Genomic DNA, 23539 nt, shown 5'->3' with positions numbered 1-23539 from the left:
TTAACTTTTTCAGACAGTATAAGTAGAGATGAGCGAGTAGTACTTGATCGAGTAGGTATTTAATCGAATACTACGGTATTCGAAATACTCGTACTCGATCGAGTACCACTCACTGTTCGAATGTAAAAGTTCGATGCAGAACCAGCATTGATTGGCCGAATGCTATACAGTCGGCCAATCAACGCTGGTTCTTCTCCTACCTTTAGAAGTCTTCTCCGTGCAGCTTCCCCGCGGCGTCTTCCGGCTCTTCATTCACTCTGCCAGACAACGGGCCTGGGCAGAGCCGACTGCGCATGTCCGCTTGTAGCGCGGGCATGCGCAGTTGGCTCTGCCCAGGCCCGATGCCTGGCAGAGTGAATTCAGAGCCAGAAGATGCCGCAGGGACGCTGCACGGAGAAGACTTCTCGGAGGATCCAGCCCGACCCTCACTCGTGGACTTGGTAAGTATATTTTGATCGAACATTGCCTACCCCTGAAACGAGCATTTTCCCCCCATAGACTATAATAGGGTCCGATATTCGATTTGAGTAGTCGAATATTGAGGGGCTACTCGAAACGAATATCGAACCTCGAACATTTTACTGTTCGCTCATCTCTAATTATAAGGCTTACAAGTCAAAGGATAGTAAAAGTTAAAAGAGATACATGTCGGATTTAAAAAAAGGAGCTTTGTCAGGAAGTCATAAACTGTACTCTCAATGCTGGGATGGTAATTTTTGACACTTGCCTTTCTACAGCGGCCAAAAACATTTTGCATTTCCACATGTGGTCTTACACTAAAATCCATATATACATTAACCAATCCTGGTGCCAAGAACAACAATTATTACAGTGACAGAATTAAATTGTTTTAAGTATTTAAGATTTAGTTGCCAACAACATACCGGTGGGGATCTTTGGAAGCTGGTATAATTTTTGCACATTCTCTTTTGCAGAATATGCCTTCAATCCAAGATTTCTGGGACTACAGAATAAAAACATACCACAATTAGATAAAAAAAATTACTTACAGTTGTGTCAAAGTGCTAGATAAAAATGATCAGATACCGCAAGTTAAAGAAAACTTCTGATGGATATATTATAGACTTATAGTCTATAACCCATTAAAAGTAAGAGTATACCTATGTTCATAATTTTATATATCAGTAGTCATGTATAAATTAGCAAAATGAAGCAATATGCTCATCTACCCCATTTAAGTGTATTCTTTTACCTTCTTCCTAGAATCCTTTAGCTATGAAGCAATGTGTGCCTCCCACTATTTAAAGCAGTTGTCCAGTTTCAGCAAATACATGTTATAGCTTGTGTAATGAAAAATTATACAATTTTTCAACATACTTTCTGTAATAACTCCTCCGGTTTTCTAGATCTCTGCTTGCTGTCATACATTTTGCTTATCTCCACTGGATAAAAATTAGTCCAAATTTCATGTGATGGGCACACAGGTACCCAACTTGTTACAGGACAGATGTCCAGTTCCTAAAATCTGCAAAAATTGGACATTTTACCTTGATTACAACTAATGAGCGATTATTTTAGGTCATTCCATTTTACATGCCACTAAATTTTGGTTTTGGTTATTCAAATATCAGCAATCCTGTAAAGCTAGTGACAATATACTTTAGCTAAAGGCTTACAAGACAGGATGGCATGAATGCAAAATAATTGAAATAATGGATGTGAGCACGTTCATATCTATTATGTGAGCCGTCTTTCAGCTTTGGTTATTTTATGATTAATTGCCCAGATCTAATAAGGCCTTAACCCCCAGTTAAAGATTTGTTAAAACATAATACCACAGATTTAGATATGATCCTTTTAGGTGTCGCGTCAGTGTTTTGACCTTTAATGGCATAGCATTAAGGTTGAGCGATCGGGATCAGAAAAGATCAGATTTCGATCGGCGATCGAGTAAATTTCACGATCGCGATCGGAATTCAAACCGATCTTTTCCAGCGGGATTGGGGTCGGAGATTATTTCAAGATCGGCTCAAACCTTAAGTGACTTTTCCCATAGAGAAGCATTGACTAGGGTTGAAGACCGGGATCGGAAAAAAAAAATCGGATCTTGATCGGCGATGGAGCAAATTTCACGATCAAGATAGGCTGGAAAATGATAGGAAATCAGATTTTGAAATCGATCCTGAAATCTCAAGATCGGCTCAACCCTACACAGCATGCCTAGTTTTTCTCTGCACAGACTAATGGTGTATTGACTACAATGTGTCACTGTTCATTCCGTGCGCTTTCCATGTTATACCCAGATAGCACATAGCACACTAGCCTTCACATTCCCTAGCATGTTTAAATATGAAGAATAAGAACCAAAATAAAGTAAGAGAATGTTAAACCACCATTACTTTATAGTATGCAAACAAAACATGGCTCTCTTTACATGCACTTTCTAAGGTTTTCCAAGTTATCCCAACGTTTTTTGACTTTGGACAAACGTGAGGTTCCTGGTTAATGGTCTCGACCAATGTTAGCTAAATTTAATCTCTATATACATAGGAGGACATTAATCAATCCCTCTACACCAGTTTTGAGGGATGATATTGTAGTGCAAATTTAGCGCCAACTGTGTACCATAACCTCTGTTCTGCGAATGTGGATGCAGCAGGGAGGGGATGCACAAGTTATAACGGAAATCTACATTAGTTTCTAACTAGTATAGATCTCCATTCAAGCGCCAGGACAAATGCCTGATTTATGAAAAAGACAAAGCCTCTTCACAAAACACTAGCTCCCTGAGCCAGCCAGTGGCTTTATTAAGACTGGCAAACAATACACCAGTCTTTATAAATCTGCCCAATAGTTTTTACTAGAGTGAATGAACTCTACCTCTACCGGATTTTCAAGTACACTAACTATTAGAGATGAGCGAGTAGTGTTCGATCGAGTAGGTGTTCGATCGAATACTACGGTATTCAAAATACTCATACTCGATCGAGTACTACTAGCTGTTCGAAGTTTAAGGTACGATGTAGAACCAGCGTTGATTGGCAGAATGCTATACATTTTGCCAATCAACGCTGGTTCTTCTCTTACCTTTAGAAGTCTTCTCCGTGCAGCGTCCCCGCGGCGTCTTCCAGCTGGAATTCACTCTGCCTAGGCATCCGGCCTAGGCAGAGCCGACTGCGCATGCGCGGGCATGCCCTCGCATGCGCAGTCGGCTCTGCTAAGGCGTCGGGCCAGGCAGAGTGAATTACAGCCGTAAGACGCCGCGGGGGGCGCTGCGCCGGGAGAAGACTTCAAGGAGAATCCAGCCCGACCGTCACTCGTGGACTTGGTAAGTATAATTTTATCGAATTTTGCGTACCCCTGAAACGAGCATTTCCCCCCATAGACTATAATGGGGTTCGAAATCCATTCGAACAGTCGAACAGTGTGCGGCTGTTCGAATCGGATTTCGAACCTCGGACATTTTAGTGTTCGCTCATCTCTACTAACTATACATAAAGCTTACCGATACAGATGTTGCAAACTGACACATAACATGTTAAAGGGAGGCTGCCAGACCCGAAACCATAAAAGTGCTGCTCAGGAGCCTTTACTGTGAAAAGAAATGTACCTTTGTGGCCACAAACCAATGAAGCAATACAGAGATAATCTTTTTAAGAATATGCTGTATATTGGGAGTAGCCACAAGAACTCTGACTCTCCTCTGGAATTGCCATTCCTTTAGTGGGGTTTATACGTATTTTCAGCCTCTCTCTATATCACGTCTGTGGGCAAATATGGTACGTCAGGCCCTTCCAGATGCACTTCCAGATCAATAAAAAGATCTTTCTGCTCTTTTAAAGACTACTAGCATCATAGAGGACTATAATGTTGGGTGCTCAGGTCCCAGTTCACAGTTTGGTCTGGGAAATATGGTTGACATCCGGTCCATATCTCACCTCCTTACGGTTGTATTGAATTAAAATTAAACTTAGGTCACAACAGAACACTTTGTGTTCCAGCTGCAAGACCCAGACCTATATGTTCCACTAAACTAAACTTCAACAGACAAAGAAAATTTGATAGATAATAGAGATGATCGAGTAGGTATTCGATCGCTATTCGAATGGAAAAGTTTGATGCAGAACCAGCATTGATTGGCCGAATGCTATACAGTCGGCCAATCAACGCTGGTTCTTCTCCTACCTTTAGAAGTCTTCTCCGTGCAGCTTCCCCGCTGCGTCTTCCAGCTCTGAATTCACTCTGCCAGGCATCAGGCCTGGGCAGAGCCAACTGCGCATGCCCGCTTGTAGTGCGGACATGCGCAGTCGGCTCTGCCCAGGCCCGATGCCTGGCAGAGTGAATTCAGAGTCGGAAGACGCCGCGGGGACGCTGCACGGAGAAGACTTCTCGGAGGATCCAGCCCGACCCTCACTCTTGGACTTGGCAAGTCTAATTTGATCGAACGTTGCCTACCCCTGAAACGAGCATTTTCCCCCCATAGAGTATAATAGGATTCGATATTCGATTCGAGTAGTCGAATATTGAGGGGCGACTCGAAACGAATATCGAATCTTGAACATTTTACTGTTTGCTCATCTCTAATTGATAACAAAGAAAGATACGTCATAATGAATACACAAGTTAATGACGCCTTGTTAAGATTTACATAGAGACTAACACAATGTCTTTCTCCTCATTTTCCGTATTTGCTCTGTTTGATTTAGTATACTATTAAAAGGGTAATAAAATGAAAAGTATTTATCCTCTATTTACCAATGTCTTGATGGCCATTTTTCTGTGGCCGCTACAAGAGTGAAGGCAGTCAGCGGAAGACAACGCAGGAGGATGCTCGCGGCTGCAGAAGAAGGGCGTCGCTGGAGAGTCTTCAGGCGGCACAGGGGCCTGTTTGAGCGTATGGGAAAGATTTCTAAAGGTAGACAAGAATAGCCTTTAAGGCTTTTTCCTATGTGTTAGAATCCCTTTAAAGCGTACCTACAGTTATAAACAACTTTTCATAATGAATAGTATAGCTTAATAAAAGAAACTGTGTAATATATCTTATTAAAGAAATATGTTTTCTTCTCCATGTTTCAGGCAGAGAAAACACTCAAATAATTGTTGCTATGGAGCAAGGCGCATGCACGCAACATTCTTGTGGTCTTAGTGCGCATGTGCACACCTCCAGTTATTCAGCTTCCAAAAATTACCTGCAAATACATCTAGAGCGGTGCTAAATACTAACTGTTCACTTGTGGACCCTTTTCTTGGCTTTATTTTACAGGAGACACCCTGTATCACTGTTATTTACATGCAGTGAATCTGTGAAGAAACCCATTTCCCATGATGCATCTGCCTGCTCTTCCACTCTGTGTTTATTGCTCCACGGGAGAGGGGGGAGCGAGAATCCTATATGAAACATCTCAGCATCATGTGACCTCAGATGTGGGAGTGATTTATTACCTGTGATTTCATTGGAGGGGAGAGCAGGCAGATGGTTAATGGGAAAAGTAGTTTGTTAACAGATTCACTGCATGTAAACAGTGATACAAGGAGTCATCCCATGCCCCCAGTGTGCCACCCGTGCTTTTATTTCATGCCCGCCGGTTGCAGCACGGTGATCAGCAACCAGCCTTACCATGTATATCATAATGTCTTTAGACAATCCTTGGAACTGCTAGATTAACCTAGCACTGGCCACACCAGTGACCCACTACCACCAGTTATTGGCTGAGTGTGAAACTCAAGGGATTTCCTGTCTGTGGCAGTCAACAGGAATTAAAAAAACATCAGCAATATAATCAAAGTATTGGACGATCAGTGAAGAGTATCAAAATCTTCTAGACCTATATATATATATATATATATATATATATATATATATATATATATATATATATATATTTATTTATTTCAGGGCCCTATATTTAGCTTTTTATATATACATACATACATACACATTGAAAAATACATTCAACAGGGTTCTCTGCCAAGTAATGATATCTCTTAGCATGTAAGCTATATCATTACTTGGCAGCTGCTTTACATATCTCGTGAGAAGGTGACAGGCAAAGTACTGGAATTGTGCTATATCTCCCCCAGGTTTTTAACCTATGTATGGTCCAGTGCGAGTCTTGAGTAGGCCTCAGCTCCAGGCGTGCGTCCTTGGCTCATTACTGGGCCAGAAAAAGGCTGCAGATCCTGCAATCCAATGCAGATCGAGGGAGTGAGAGGAGGCATCCAAGTCTGTCCTGTAACCCTGAGTCTGGTGAGACAATATTGTGCTTGTTTTGTTCGTGTGGCAGTTAGTAAGCAACATGTATAGATAGAATATCAGCTCTGTTTATTTAGTTGCTCAGACGAGCAGGATTTTATTTTGTTTTTGCCTGAAGTTAAGGCTGTATTTCATTTTGATCATTTTGTGCCTGAAGTCAAGGTTTATTTATTTTCCTGTTTTTTCTAAATCATCCTGTTTGCTGCATATTTTGAGTCCTTATCTTTGACTATTTGGGTCCGCACCATTGTTGCTATCAAGCTATATATTGCACAATACAAATAAGATAGGCAAGAGCAACCACGCTTCTCCAAGTCCTTGGTTGTCTTACAGAAATCAATATACGTCACATACGCACCTCTGTGCGTCTAAGTGACCAAGTGGGGAAGGCAGTGTTTACCGGTAAACGACACAAGGTCGACTTGATATACACGGGTGAGTATTGGAGGTAATCCAACATACAGTCCAGTGCCACACTCACTCGGGAATTAATGATGTTCAATGGATCGAAGTTTGATCAACAAGTAGTTTATTACAACAAACAACTTGTTGATCAAACTTCAATCCATTAAACATCATTCATTCCCAAGTGAGCGCGGAACCGGACTGTCTGTTAGATTATCTTCAATACTCACCCGTGTATAATATATATATTGTGAGAAAGTGACAGGTAAAGTCCTGGATGGACGCTATACAGTCCTATGAAAAAGTTTGGGCACCCCTATTAATCTTAATCATTTTTAGTTCTAAATATTTTGGTGTTTGCAACAGCCATTTCAGTTTGATATATCTAATAACTGATGGACACAGTAATATTTCAGGATTGAAATGAGGTTTATTGTACTAACAGAAAATGCGCAATATGCATTAAACCAAAATTTGACCGGTGCAAAAGTATGGGCACCTCAACAGAAAAGTGACATTAATATTTAGTACATCCTCCTTTTGCAAAGATAACAGCCTCTAGTCGCTTCCTGTAGCTTTTAATCAGTTCCTGGATCCTGGATAAAGGTATTTTGGACAAACAATTCAAGTTCAGTTAAGTTAGATGGTCGCCGAGCATGGACAGCCCGCTTCAAATCATCCCACAGATGTTCAATGATATTCAGGTCTGGGGACTGGGATGGCCATTCCAGAACATTGTAATTGTTCCTCTGCATGAATGCCTGAGGATTTGGAGCGGTGTTTTGGATCATTGTCTTGCTGAAATATCCATCCCCGGCGTAACTTCAACTTCGTCACTGATTCTTGAACATTATTCTCAAGAATCTGCTGATACTGAGTGGAATCCATGCGACCCTCAACTTTAACAAGATTCCCGATGCCGGCATTGGCCACACAGCCCCAAAGCATGATGGAACCTCCACCAAATTTTACAGTGGGTAGCATGTGTTTTTCTTGGAATGCTGTTTATTTAGAACTAAAAATGATTAAGATTAATAGGGGTGCCCAAACTTTTTCATAGGACTGTATCTCTCCCAGATTCCTCACGTATGTGTGGTGAGTGAGGGCAATACAGGGCCGTAGAAAAACCTCACCTGTTTTTTTGGGTTTTTTTTAACCAATTGTTATCCTATAGCAGGAAGGAGTTTTCGTGCACAGGTGGGAGCTGGGCCTCAATACAGGCCTATAAAGCCTGATAAGACTACAGTCCTAGGCAGTTCTTGGGGGAGAGAGAGGAGGTGCCGGGTTCTGTCCTACGTTGTGAAGACTGGTGAGACTCCGGTGTGAACTACTACCAGTTCTCTGCCTGAGTTTTGTCCGTGTGGCTAGAGTAAGCCACACATTTAGTTAGGAGATTACCTGTTTAGGTAGCTGCTCAGCAGAGCAGGTGTTTTTGTTACCGTTTTGCTTGAAGTTAAGGCTTTTTTATTTTTGCCAGTTTTTGCCAAAAAAGAAAACAGGGTAAGACCCTGTTTACTCCTGCATTTTTTGTGTCTGTTTTTGACTGTCTGGGTCTGCTGCTGCTACCACTGAGCCAATCCTCACACAATATACACTGCTCAAAAAAATGGAAACACTCAAATAACACATCCTAGATCTGAATGAATGAAATATTCTCGTTGAATACTTTGTTCTGTACAAAGTTGAACGTGATAACAACAAAATCACAAAAATCATCAATGGAAATCAAATTTATTAACCAATAGAGGCCTGGATTTGGAGTCACTCCCAAAATTAAACTGGAAAAACACACTACAGGCTGATCCAACTTTGATGTAATATCCTTAAACACGTCAAAATAAGGCTCAGTAGTGTGTGTGGCCTCCACGTACCTGTATGACCTCCCTACAATGCCTGGGCATGCTCCTGATGAGGTTGTGGATGGTCTCCTGAGGGATCTCCTCCCAAACCTGGACTAAAGCATCTGCCAACTCCTGCACAGTCTGTGGTGCATGATGTTGGTGGATGGAGCGAGACATGATGTCCCAGATGTGCTCAATCGGATTCAGGTTCAATGTCTTCATCTTGCAGGAACTACTGACACACTCCAGTCACATGAGGTCTGGCATTGTCCTGTATTAGGAGGAACCCAGGGCCAACCGGACCAGCATATAGTTTCACAAGGGTTCTGAGGAGCTCATCTCGGTATCTAATGGCAGTCAGGCTACCTCTGGCGAGCACCACAATTTCTCCAATGAATTGCTGCTCATAGGTATCTCAAGAAACACTTGTCAATAACAAACTGCTATAGCGTTTGAATTTTTCTGTTGACCATTTTTGGGTACACATATTGTATTGAATAACTTTAGCTTTTTTTATTGGTTATTTTTTGTTGTTGTGGGATGTTTTTAGGGTCTGTGTATATAAGAAAAAGAAAAAGGATGTTATAATTTTGGCAATAACAAATTCACATTTTTGTTTTTCTTAATTCTGGACAATATAAAAAAAAAATTTTCTTGCTGCAAGATCCGCTTTTTTGGTTGTTTTTTGGGTTTTTTTTAAAAAAAACTGATGTGGATTATTTGGATTGCAACTACTTTTTAGAGTATTTAATTTTTTTCCATAAAATTATCTTCAGTCCCAACTGTTGAAGCGAATCAACATTAATAACAGAGTTCTATTTCTGAGACAACCCCTTTAGGATACTACAATCTTTTTAGTGATGACAGTTTTCAGTAGCTATTCCAAATAGTCTGTCAGACCTAAACCACTGTATGCGAGAAAGAACAAAAGACACAGCTAGAGAGATCACAATTTGTTAAACAATTGCTCTTAGGGAATATACAGAGACAAAAATCACAAGATGTGAGGGAATGATAAGTATGGCTGGGGCCCCACACGGCGTAAATGCTGCAATTTGGCTATGGCTATTTTACAGTCACTGCAAGGTGGATAGGATTCTAGCAAATCCCATCTACATCTTGCGGAAAAATATGCACGGTGGACACACTGTGATTTCCAAAACTGTTATGATTTTGGAAATCACATTCTGTCAATTATACCTATGGAAACAATGGCGGTTTCCCTATATGCATAATGGAAGCAGAAAGTGTGCAGAGGCTGAAAGGCACTGCGGCTAAAAATTGTGATGCATTGCCGCTGCGGTTTTTCCCACAGCGTTTTTTGGGGGTTTTTTTGCTGCGACCTTAGTCTATGACAACTTAAAGCCTTTAAGGTACTATCAGTTCTTTCAGCTGTTGAAAAACCTAGACAAAGACTTAAAGTCAACACCTACATAAATAGGTAGAAAACAACAATACCATCATCAACTAGAGTAATCGATGCTTGAAATATAATTGGAGAAACCTATTATACACATAATGTACAGTTCACCATGTTTATTACCAAAGGCGCATGTGGGAAGAAACAGCTGCTGGCTGAACTAATCTAGGAACAACTTCCTTCCTTGCCTTGCGAAAATACAATTGGAATATATCCCAATACTATTCTAACTTAAAGGGGTATTCCCAACTCGCCTGTTCACCAACTTGCAGGCTGTATGCTCTGTTCACTTCCTGGTTTTCTCGGTAAATTGGTGAGTGGGGTTTCACTTGCTATTTCACAGGCAAAGTCAGCTCTGCTAAATCTCTTCATAGCAGTACTTGTTTGCAGTCAGTAATGAGGGATATCCAAATATAGAAAAAAGTTCCAGCACCTCCCGACATCTTAAAAACTTCCAATCTTTATTTTCAATACATTAAAATGGAAACATGGCAACCATCATAGGGTGGAAATATGGCTACGCGTTTCGGGACACGTCTGGTCTCTTCCTCATGGCATGAGGAAGGGACCAGACGTGTCCCGAAACGAGTAGCCATATTTCCACCCTATGATGGTTGCCATGTTTCCATTTTAATGTATTGAAAATAAAGATTGGAAGTTTTTAAGACGTCGGGAGGTGCTGGATCTTTTTTCTATATTTGGATATCTTGCAGCCGGATGAGTCCACCAGCTTCCGTGCACACCGACACAGGACTAAAGGACATTGAAAGGGGTGAGCTGAAAAAACTAAACTTTTCTAGTAATGAGGGATGGTTGTACATAAATTAGCACAGTATCACTGGAAGATGCACAATATGAAGCTGATGTAGCAAAGCTGCATTTGTTAGGTGATGAGACAGGACCAAGATTCAGCTTGCAATATACTCTCATTTAGGTCTGTGATTACATGCAATGGTAACAGACACCCCGTCTCAGCCCTTATCAGCAAAATTCAATTAGCCGACTGATAACTGGAAGAGCCGGAGATAAACAGCTCAGAAATACAAGCACCAAGCACTCAGCTCCCCCTCCCTCCCTCCCTCCCGAGAGCAGGGAGCTACCTCACTTGTCCTGGGTGGAGAGATAAGATCATCCCCAGGTCCATAGAAACACAGTGTAAACAATGAAGTGAATAATCTCAGATAGTAGCCAAACAAAGCAGTTTTGCTTAAGCAATGTATTTAGGAAAAGTCTTAAATCCACATAAACTAGCAGTATAGATAGGATCCTTGTGATGGGACAACCCCTTTAATCAGCAGTAATAATCAAAGAGCACTGTACTTATGATACAGAAAAGTTGCCTAATTTCTCTGACAAGAAGGACAGTGGCAATCCTATATAAAGTTATATGTGAGTGGCTGTCTGCTTGTACAGCCTGTCAATAGGTCTGGGGCTACTTGGAAATTTTGGATGCAACTCCAGTTGTATGACCCATGGTTGCTCTCCATCAATAATGTGCATTGCGACCCCTAGTTAGGAGGAGTCTCAGGGTGACCTGGTCCTGGTCCTCCAGGGTGAATCTTTGGTGTTGCAAGAGGAGTAACGGCCAAAGTCATTGTGTAGCCCTAGCCTAAAGCAGAAGAGCAAAACCCTGGCATTGGGACACTGCTGGCTGTTACTCATTGGCTGTTAAAAATGTAGCCCACAATAAAAGTAATAGCAGGAGATTGGCTGATAACTGTGAGGAGTAGAGACAACTATTTAAAAATAGCACACTTCTGCAAGCCAAGACAGACCCCCAGATGTCTTCACCAGAGCTAATGGTGTGGCAAGTTGGACTTGTGCTGAATCTGGGAATCTGCATAGTCACTAAACAGATGATTACACTCCTGCAGAAACCAAAACAAAGTCCACTAAAACTTATACAGTGGCATGGAGATAAGAGAAGTCTTACAAGCAGACTCAAAACCAGTAGAGGACATGATAGGTAGAATCAGAAGACGAAAGCAATATCGGGGAAACAAGCCAAGGGTCACAAATCCAAGCATGCATGTCAAAGCAGAATAAGGAGGCAAATAGGGTATCTAGGGAGCAAGACAAAGGTAAATCAGTAAACAGGTACACACACAAAAATGAGAGCCAAACTAGAAATAGAAAACTAAATAGTTGGTGCTTGTGTCAGAAGGGCAGGGTCTTATATAGGCCTCCTCAGCTGCTAACTGGACCAAGCCAGGAAGCCTCTGAAACCGAAAAAGCTTCCTATGTTGGCATGGCAACGTTAAAGGTGCAGCAGCCGGATAGAGAATCCTGAAACTGGCATTCTGGTAAGCATAGGGGCAGTGCACCAATAAGAACATTGAGGCAAAATCTTATGGGGTAAATGAGGCCAATAATATAAGGAAGTAGGATGGCACATTTTGCCTAAGTGAACTATTTTATTTGCATAGTCTAAGGAAAATGTTCGTTCTTGTACCGTGTTAGCCAGTGGGTTGGAAATATAAAAAAACAAAAAACTTGATAGTCTTCAGTAGTTGATACCTTTTTAATGGCTAACTCATAATGATGACAAATTACTGACGTTTCAGACCTCTAGGGTCCTTTGTCAAAGTAAATTTAAAACATTTCTAAAGGATGCATATTTATATACAGGCACACAGGGTGTTAGAATTCCAGGAGGAAGGGGGGGGGGGGGGTTGTTAGTAATTGGTAGAGACAACAACAAACCCCCCCCCCCCCTTCCTCCTGGAATTCTAACACCCTGTGTGCCTGCTCTGTACAGTGGGGAAAAAAAGTATTTAGTCAGTCACCAATAGTGCAAGTTCCACCACTTAAAAAGATGAGAGGCGTCTGTAATTTACATCATAGGTAGACCTCAACTATGAGAGACAAAATGAGAAAACAAACCCAGAAAATCACATTGTCTGATTTTGTAAGAATTTATTTGCAAATTATGGTGGAAAATAAGTATTTGGTCACCTACAAACAATCAAGATTTCTGGCTCTCACAGACCTGTAACTTCTTCTTTAAGAGTCTCCTCTTTCCTCCACTCATTACCTGTAGTAATGGCACCTGTTTAAACTAGTTATCAGTATAAAAAGACACCTGTGCACACCCTCAAACAGTCAGAATCCAAACTCCACTATGGTGAAGACCAAAGAGCTGTCAAAGGACACCAGAAACAAAATTGTAGCCCTGCACCAGGCTGGGAAGACTGAATCTGCAATAGGCAACCAGCTTGGATTGAAGAAATCAACTGTGGGAGCAATAATTAGAAAATGGAAGACATACAAGACCACTGATAATCTCCCTCGATCTGGGGCTCCACGCAAAATCTCACCCCGTGGGGTCAAAATGATCACAAGAACGGTGAGCAAAAATCCCAGAACCACGCGGGGGGACCTAGTGAATGAACTGCAGAGAGCTGGGACCAATGTAACAAAGCCTACCATTAGTAACACACTACGCCGCCAGGGACTCATATCCTGCAGTGCCAGACGTGTCCCACTGCTTAAGCCAGTACATGTCCGGGCCCGTCTGAAGTTTGCTAGAGAGCATTTGGATGATCCAGAAGAGTATTGGGAGAATGTCCTATGGTCGGATGAAACCAAACTGGAACTGTTGGGTAGAAACACAACTTTTCGTGTTTGGAGGAAAAAGAATACTGAGTTGCATCCATAAAACACCATACCTACTGTAAAGCATGGGGGTGGAAACATCATGCTTTGGGGCTGTTTCTCTGCAAAGGGGCCAGGACGACTGATCCGGGTACATGAAAGAATGAATGGGGCCATGTATCGTGAGATTTTGAGTGCAAACCCCCTTCCATCAGCAAGGGCATTGAAGATGAAACGTGGCTGGGTCTTTCAACATGACAATGATCCAAAGCACATCGCCAGGGCAACGAAGGAGTGGCTTTGTAAGAAGCATTTCAAGGTCCTGGAGTGGCCTAGCCAGTCTCCAGATCTCAACCCTATAGAAAACCTTTGGAGGGAGTTGAAAGTCCGTGTTGCCAAGCGACAGCCCCAAAACATCACTGCTCTAGAGGAGATCTACATGGAGGAATGGGCCAACATACCAACAATAGTGTGTGCCAACCTTGTGAAGACTTACAGAAAACGTTTGACCTCTGTCATTGCCAACAAAGGATATATAACAAAGTATTGAGATGAAATTTTGTTACTGACCAAATACTGTATTTTTTGGACTATAAGACGCACTTTTTTTCCCCAAAATTTTGGGGGAAAAGAAGGGTGCGTCTTATAGTCCGAATGTGGCGCCTGGCATCCGCTGTACTAGAGAGACGGATGCCGGCAAGGGATAGATGCAGGTGTCGGGGCCTGAGACATCGCTGCGCTCCTCTGCCCTGCATGGCTTCATGCAGGACAGTGGAGCGCAGCGATGTCTCAGGCCCGGCACCTGTGCCAGCGTCTATCCCTCCCCGGCATCCGCCTCTCTAGTACAGCGGATGCCGGGTCAGTATCAGTGGCCCCTTCTCCCCCGAGGCCGGTCCCCACCGGCCCCGTACCTGTAAAGTTGCAGGCCGGCTCCTGGGCGGCGATATCGCAGGAGCCGACCTGTTCGGGTGACAGCCAGGAGCCTAATGAGGCTCCCAGGCCTGTCACTGCTGTATTAGTATTGCGGCTGGTCTCTATGACCAGCCGTAATACTAATAGACAGAATGTCCCATAGACGGCAATACAGTTGTATTGCAGTCTATGGGACTTGCAATCAAATGACCGCAGGTTCAAGCCCCCCCGGGGGGGGGGGGGGGGGAATAAAATAGTAAAAAAAAAAAAAAAAAAAAAAGCTTAAAAATATAAATAAAAGTTCTAAATCACCTCCTGTCCCTAGAAAAAAAAAATTATATATATATATATATATATATATATATATATATATATATATATATATATATATCATATATCATAAACCACCGGGTTTTTTTTCAATACAAGGTGATCTAAGCAATAGATATTCCCCAAAATGGTATAACTAAAAAGTACAGCTGGCCCCGCAAAAAAAACACTCTATGCATCCACGTACAGCTGCAGGGTCACCTGTCAATGTGGCCTTGCAGCTGTTGCAAAACTACAACTCCCATATATTAAATATTTTTTGCTTCAAAATTTTTTTTCCCTATTTTCCTCCTCTAAAACCTAGGTGCGTCTTATAGTCCGAAAAATACTTATTTTCCACCATAATTTGCAAATAAATTCTTACAAAATCAGACAATGTGATTTTCTGGATTTTTTTTCTCATTTAGTCTCTCATAGTTGAGGTCTACCTATGATGTAAATTACAGACGCCTCTCATCTTTTTAAGTGGTGGAACTTGCACTATTGGTCACTGACTAAATACTTTTTTGCCCCACTGTATATAAATATGCATCCTTCAGAAATGTTTAAAATTTACTTTGATAAAGGACCCTAGAGGTCCGAAACGTCAGTAATTTGTCATCATTATGAGTTAACCATTAAAAAGGTATCAACTACTGAAGACTATCGAGTTTTTTTGTTTTTTTATATTTGCATAGTCAGCAATACAATCCCTGAGAGCTTCAAATAATTTCACACTTTAATTTTTAGGCTTTATTCACACAACTAAGTGTGCAGCCTCAACTCCATTCCAATACTTATAGAGCAGGTCGTGATCGGAATAGCCTTTGGCTGCACACTCTATAGTGTACAAAAGCTGCTTCAGCTATAATCCCTCTGATTGCTCCTTTGACATTGAAAAGTTCACATGCATTTGCAACATGTCAACATAGGGACAAGGGGACAAAACAGTTTTGTGTTTAAAAAAAAAAAAAAAAAAAAAAGAACTGGCATTACAAAAGTCCCCCTGACTATCTCAGAGTTAATTCAGTGTAAAAACATAACACACCTGTTTTTCAGCATAATGAATTACACCTATAAAAAGAAATAAAAAGAAAGTGATATTCTGGTAACTGTATAGCCTGCTACATAGTGACATGATGAAATATTTGCCTCCTCCTCAAATAAAAGATAATGACTGCCAACACGGAGTCGCCTCCTGAAATGAACAGCATTACTATTTTCCCGCAGGCGTTTCTTTTTGGCACAAGGCCTTACCAAACATGTACAAGCCATAATGACAGTACACATAACTTCCTTGTTTAGTTCTTATGCAAGGGTTATATACTATGTAATGTAATGTACAAATCAGTGATGCATGGCCACAGTTTAGGCGTCCCACCCAACCTTCTCGGATTCAGTGGGACAGTACTGGAGTCCGGGTACTGTCCCGCTGTTCAGGTTGGTGGGAAGTATGTCCCAGTTTTAACTCATCTGCATCCGGAAGACACAGATGAGTTGAATACAAAGATGAAGCAAGCAGGTGTCTGCTCCCTGCTTCATCATTTATCTCCGATGTGCTATGGGAGCTGTAGGCACAATGTAATGATGTCCAGAAGACTTAGAGGAGTTGAATACAAAGGTGCAGCGAAGCTCTGTCCACTCCCGGCTTTGCCATTCAGCCCCTGTGTGCTCTGGAGCTATAGGTGCGATGGGATGACGTCACGCACATCGCACCTGCAGCTCTCTGAAGCTTCCGGTAGCAGATTCTTTAGACAACGAGGAACGAAGAGAGACGAATATTAGTGTTTTTTATGTTAAACTGTGAGAGTAGCTGGAGGGGGGGACATTAAACTGTGGGGGCAACTGGAGGAAGTAATTTCTATCCTCGCCCCAGAACTGACAAATCTTGTGATGCGTCAACTTGTTGACACTGATATTTTACCTTGACGTCTGCCTCTTGGTTTTTGAATGGATGAATGGACTTCATTTTTTGGTATTCTTTCAACTGACAAGATCACTTACATGCTGTTACTTTTTTCTTGGAAAATCTTTTTCATGGCTGATCCTCGATTTGAACCTTCAAATCGAGGATTCAACTTTCACTTAGAAATCAATCTAATAACATACTGCGAGAACAGGTTGTAATTTGTAGCATAGAAGAAGAAAAATATCTTTCCACCACCAGGAGGAAAACAGGAACAATGCCATTAGACATCAAGAATCTGCATAACTAAATCATATGTTAAATAGTTGTAAGTCAAATTTATGTATGAGATGGCCAAGATGATTGTCTATAAATGATGGTAGTCTCACGTTCGAACCTATAGTGGATGGTGAAATATGGAGCCTGAAAGTTTTGCTCGTCAGTGTATGGGGCTTAGCACAGAATGCTGTCTTTTATATACAGCATACTGAATGCTCCACATCGGGCTAAGGCCCCACGCAGAAGGCCGCAGCTGAAAAACACTGTTGAAAAGACTAAGGCGGACACGCATCTTGTTTTTTGTTTTTTTTTCTGCAGTGTTTTTCACAGAAAATCCACACAGTTTTCCTCTGGAGATATTCTGTCTTGATTAAACCTACACGGAAACCGCCAGCATTTCTGTAGGTATAACTGATATTCAGTGATTTACATAAGTGGGAGTGTTTTTGAAATCACAGCATTTCTGCTGTGGATTTTTTTCTACAATGTGTGTATGGGAGTATCCAGAATCCAAGTGGTCCAAAGGACAGAAACCCCAATGTTAGTGTGAACCTAATGTCAGGCAAACGTGAGAGATAAACAGTGACAAAGAACATTTCTTGTTTATACAGTTTGTTTTCAACTTTTATCTCTGTGCAGTACTCATAGCAGACTGCAAAACATAACTTATTAAAATTAGTTATATAATGTAATAGCAGTAAAATTCTTATCAGAAGATATGCACAAATATTGTTGTGAATAAAAAGCAAAGTATAACCTGGAAGATTCACAACACGTGGGAGATTTTAACTCCTTCCTGGTCTGCACCATACTATTATGCCATGCTGAGCATATAATATGCTCACAAGAGCTGTGCCTGTGGCAAGACCACGGAATACGTTGGGTTGCCAGTGCAGCCAGGAGGCTGAACAGTGGCCTCCTGGCTGCCTATCTCTATTTCACATATGGAGCCTATATGCGATGCACTGCACTGTGGACTAGCAAATCCCAGGTTCAAGTATAGATATAAAAATATATATAAATATAAAACACACTTTTTAATTTAAAAAAAACTCATAACGTAAAAAAAAAAAAATTATACAAATATTTTACGTATCCCCATATGGGCATAAGTATTCGTAGGGATACAGACGTTGCCCTTGGTAGGTGAAGTTAGGGTCCCACCCCTTTTAATAATAGATACGGATGAACTTCACACTGGGTATGCGTTAACCAATCACCATATTATTTAGTAAAGCATGAGTGAACGTTTTCGGTCCTTCCTCAGACTCTTATGTATGATGACAGCAGAAGATTCTGAACATGGCTCTGCCACTGGTTGTAAGCTGTAGGCCTCCAGTCCATCCCCACCAGGCCTGCAAAACAAGGTTAATGGATATGAATAGATATGGCATATAGCCAGTAAGGTTCATGCAGTAGAAATGCTGCCGATACATAAAAGTCTGAGGAAGGTCCATCGGACTGAAAACGTTCACTCATGCTTTACTAAATAAAACGGTGATTGGTTAACGCATACCCAGTGTGAAGTTCATCCGTATCTCATATGGGCATAAGTGCACACTATCCAAAAATAGCCTTATCTATCCCAAACAGTGAATGCAGGGGAAAAAAAATTATATGTATCATGCACACACACACTCCCTCCATAAAAAAAAAAAAAGCTAGAAAAAGTGATCAAAAAGACATTCATATAAAAAAAAACATAAACAAAAAAAAAACAATGAACTACAGAATCATAGGAGGAGCTTAGAGCTCGTTCACACGGGGCAAGAGGGGGCGAATTTTGACGCAGATTCCACCTCAGGATTTCTTCAGGCGGATTCTGCCTCGGGAAATCCATACAAATCAATGGGAGGTGGAAAAACCACTAGCGTTTTTTTGGCATGTTTTTTTTGGCAAAAAATGCCTCAAAAAACGCTAGGCAGTTTTTTCAAGGTCCATTCACTGTGCTGGAGGAAAAAAAACTGAAAAAAAAGGCGCCTCAAAAAATGCTTCCTAATTCATGAATCGGATTTTTTCCTGACATAAATTCCTCGACCACTCTAAAAACAGGTTGAATTTTTTTTTTTTTTTTTATACAGACAGAAAGAGATGTGGTGGGGGGGAGAGATAAGTTTACAGTCTGTGTGAATGCTGTTCTCACAGAGTTCCACATACACTGGACAGTTTACCTTTTACCCTTGCCAATTATCTCATTTTGTTAAGCCTTTTTTTTGCAGTAGAGCTTTTTATTTTTGTAATACAGGGTCACATTTTCCATTATTTAGTGAAACGTTCTACACTGTTATCTGTCCACAGTGTCTGACATTGTTTTTATTGATAAAATCATTCCTTCTAGTGAATAAACCCATTATATTAAAGGTTTTTTAGGGCATCATTTTCTAGCTTACCCTTCATTCACATCTGCATTTGTATTACGTCCGGGGGAGTCCGCATGGACTCCGCAAACACAATTGCAAGCTCTGTACGGTAAAAGCACACGGACCCCATACACTATAATGGGGTCCGTATGCTGGCCACACGCTGCCTGCACGAATCATGTGGACAGGAAAGTAGATTGTGAAGTACATTCCTGTCCACATGATCCTTGCGGCAAGCAATGAAGTCCGTGTGCTTTAACTGGTACACCACTTGCAGTTGCGTTCGGTATTCCGTTCGGGGTGGGGGTGGGGATCCTCATGCGGACTCCTCCAGACGGAATACCAACGCAGATGTGAACAAGGCCTTAGAGGGGTGATATTGAGGCGCACATTTGGCTCAATACCTTTATTTGCTCTAAAGTTACGCGTCAAGCCCCGATCCATGTCTTGGCAGTACATTTTGCAAATATTGCGGGTGGGAATCAGGGAGCTGAGGCTGGAGATGCATCGGCCAAGTTGATGTATTAAAACTGGAAACTGGTGCCAGGTAGACTGAAAATCTACGCCAGTAGATGAAAAGGCTGCAGCCTCTTAATAAACAGCCCAACTGGTGAAGGGCCCAAGAAAATTATGAAGCCTTTTGTAATAAATATAAATAATAGATAACTAATAAATTTACCCCACAGTGTCACAATTGTTGCCACTCATATAAAAGATATGCAGTAAACTGACTGGGGAAAGAAACAGCGCAGGAGACAGGCTAAAGGAGGGGAAAGGTAGAACACTCATACAAATATACACAATAAGAATGTGGGTGGGAACAGCAACACTTCTAGTTTCAGTGGCACTGCCAGTAGCAGCATTATTGTTGTTGTTTTCCGAGAATGAAGATGAAGTTTCTGATTACTTACGCACTCATCTCAGTCACAGGATGGTATTGCATCCGAGAGTGGTGTAATCCTGAGTTAGGAATCTGTGTATTACTCCTAGTTCTAAGACCCCTTGCAGATGACCGTGGCCATGGTCAGTGTGCTATCCGTGTATTTCATAGGTAGCACACTGACCAATTCATTTCAATGGGCCCGTACACATGACTGTGAATTTCACGGTCCTGTGTGCTGGCTGATAATTCGGGCCAAAATATATAGAACAGGTCCTATTCCTGTTCTATTTTGCGGCCCTTGCTTTCATGGCTCCTATTCAATTAATGAATGGAGCCATGAAAGCACGCCCCGTGCACAGGCAGCACACAGGCCCCCGTGTGAAGCCTGTGCTATTAATTCATGACTGGCCGGTTACAGCAGGGTCGTCTGCAAAAGGCCACAGGGTCTTTCTTGACTGTAAACATTTTCTTTACCGACACAAATCCATAGTAGAGATGTGGCAACTGTGGAGAAAGATATATTTCTCCTAATCAGAGTTTTCCTCCACTTTTTATGGAGTTGGATGAGACTATTCAGCATTATTTTGGAAGTGGAAGAGGCAGAGGTGGTGGAGGTAGTATTGGCAGGTGGTGTGGTACTGGTAGTCATACTGTTAGTGGCACTAGGGGGTAATCTGAGAAATTGTGCGGATGTGCAAGAATCCTATGGCCATGATAAGTCCAATTTTTAATTGCGTGACTCATGCCGGTGTGTGGCCACAGCCTAAGGCTAGGGCCCCACATTGCGAAATGCAGCTAAACAATGCAGAAAAAAAAACACAGCCAAAATGCACTGCATTTTTTGGCTTTGAGTTTTTACTGTGTTTTTCTCTACTTTTTTTCTTCTCCTATGAAACCTTTAGCTAAACAGCTTTTCCATGGCGGTTTTTCCCGCAGTATGTGGATAAGATTAATCATAATCTAATTCACTTTGCTGTAACTGTAAAATGCAATGTTTTTTTTCCCACAGCAGCCAAAAATACTGCATTTTCTCATTGTCGGTCTCAAGCCTAATGTCCGGTAGCGTATAGGTAACATACACTGTCTACCAATAAGACACCTGTGATAGAATAGAAAAACAACAATTTATTCATATTCAATTGTTGGTAGAACCTCCACGAGTGGCAATTACAGCCTCAACCCTCTGGGGCATGCTTTCCACAAGTCCTTTTATGACGGGTAGTGGTATTTTATTCCATTTAGCTTGGAGAAGACAGGTAAGTTCTTTCACCGATTTTGGACGGCTGCAGTTTCGGAGGTCTGACAATTCGGGGCACATTCTGACAATCACCATTCACCTTCCACTTTGTAATAACATAGGCCACGGTCGATTTTGGGTAATTCAGTTCGCTTGCTATGTCCCTTAAGGATCGACCATTTCTGTGGTACCACACAATTACCCCTTTCTCGAAACTGGACAATTCTGCAGTTTGTGGCATCTTGCATGAGACAAATGCCAATGCTGTTTCCTACACGATATTTAACAGCGGAAGACGTGACGTACATCACGACCGCAGATATCTTCATTTGCATGGGTGTCCAAATACTTATTGGTAGACAGTGTAGTAACATGTGCTAGGCATTGCTGAAATTATAAACTATGCAGGGGAAAAAAAACAACAAAACTATGGAACCATGTTTTTCATTAATTCATCACATGAATGAAAGTCTATCGGTCCGTGAAGAAAAAAAATACATATATATATGGATCACATTGACAATGAATAAAATTTTTTAAAAAAGGATCTGCTTTTCACAGGCGTGAAAAGCTGAGCAACCCCTGATGCCAATTGCAAAAGAGCAAAGACCCCACAAGTCCTCAACATATGAATGAGTCCTTGTAGTCAACAGAGTCATTCATGCAAACCTTTTTTCTCATATGCAGATGATCTATGAGAAAATAAAGGGGATGGAAAAAAAATGGCAAAAACAAAAACACAAACATGTGACACATGGAAGTGAAAAACAGATTCATGAAACAGACATGGCTCAAAAATGGATCTCCACTTGGATAAACAATGTTTCTTTTTTGCAGTCCTCCAAATGGACTATTTGTGTGAACTGCCCTAAATCATAAAGCTGTATAATCGGGCAGAGATACAGACTGCTATGCCAATATGAATATCTAAAATACGGTTTTAAACATAATATATCCCAGCTGTATGGTTGCCATGGTAAACCTATACACTGCTATGGGCCACTTTTTTTTCCTGTCACAATACGTACATGCCCACCTTCACTACCCTGGATGTGTAATATTATGGCGTTTAAGATAGTAGAGCATTTATGACAATGTATCATGCTGATGTGTATACACAGCACGTATGACAAAATGTATTAGCCTACACACCATGAGGATACCATAGTAACATCAAATATCAGGGTTTTTCTGACAATCCACAGACAACAACAGGTGAAATAACAAAAACGCCACTGTTATTAATGTATTGCTTTATAGTCATTACCAGCGTACACCCCAATGTTTTTACATAATATAGCCGAACTCCAGGTTTTTTCTTATGCAGCAGTCTAAGTAATACTTGTCACTTTAGTCGGACAGTGTGACTAAATATAGCCAGTGGCCGATTATACATGTATAATATGCAATAAATTATTGTTATCATAATAGAAAGTCAAGCTACCTGGGAAACTCAAAGTCCCAGCAGGACTGCTATGAAGTAGGGAATGCTGAGTTTTGTAGTGCATTAATATCTGCATACAAAGAGGCTATCTAGCCTAGCACCATATTCACAAGTGAAAAGTTTACCTGTCAGGTGAAAGACTCAGCTTCAGTTTGTTAACTCTATACATTACCTTCAGCTGCACCTTCATGGCTCTGGAGACTCCACAGGGGGTGGTAATTGATAAGATCTCCCAAGGGATTCCCTAAGCAGTGATCCTCCCAGTCCTGGCATGCAGACTCATCTGATTTTCATACAGGGGGCAATGAACAGCCTCATATCTCCAACCCCCCTCCAGGAACACACATGCAGATCCAGCAGCAGCAGAAGGAGGAGGAGGAGGAGGAGGATCCTTCCAACATGCACCTTGCTGAAGATCTATCTAGTACAAAAATGATCCTTGATCTGCTCCTGCAATCTGAGCTTCATTTATGGCTCCCACTGCAGAACAAAGCTAACCATGGCATGCACATGGCCCATAGCAGCAATAGATAACTAGATAATAGATAAACAATAGATAAACTAATGATTGTATACCATGTAGAGCAAACTCTGTAAAGGCTAATTTCACACACGGTTTTCTCATGGTGTTTTCTATCTTGTAAAAAAAAAAAATAATAATAATAATAATTCTGAATTGTTTGCGTTTTTAATGGTGTTTATTTTATTAAGGCCGGGGCCCCACAGGACGTAAAC

The 23539-nt window shown here is 41.4% G+C and overlaps 1 protein-coding gene across 1 annotated transcript in view; it reads right to left on the bottom strand.

Moving 5' to 3' along the window:
- Nucleotides 1-23066, bottom strand: part of TRPM6 (transient receptor potential cation channel subfamily M member 6) — a 150228-nt gene extending 127162 nt beyond the window's left edge. Inside the window, exons 1-2 of the mRNA XM_075278405.1 lie at nucleotides 22977-23066; nucleotides 885-964 (exon numbers count right to left, since the gene is read on the bottom strand). Of these exons, the coding sequence (XP_075134506.1) occupies nucleotides 885-964; nucleotides 22977-22994 (98 nt within the window). The 5' untranslated portion in view covers nucleotides 22995-23066. The remainder of the gene's footprint in view (nucleotides 1-884; nucleotides 965-22976) is intronic.
- Nucleotides 23067-23539: the final 473 nt, after the last annotated feature.

The sequence above is a fragment of the Leptodactylus fuscus genome, chromosome 1, assembly GCF_031893055.1.
Source record: "Leptodactylus fuscus isolate aLepFus1 chromosome 1, aLepFus1.hap2, whole genome shotgun sequence".
Taxonomy (NCBI): domain Eukaryota; kingdom Metazoa; phylum Chordata; class Amphibia; order Anura; family Leptodactylidae; genus Leptodactylus; species Leptodactylus fuscus.
This window is presented reverse-complemented; position numbering and strand designations above follow the sequence as displayed.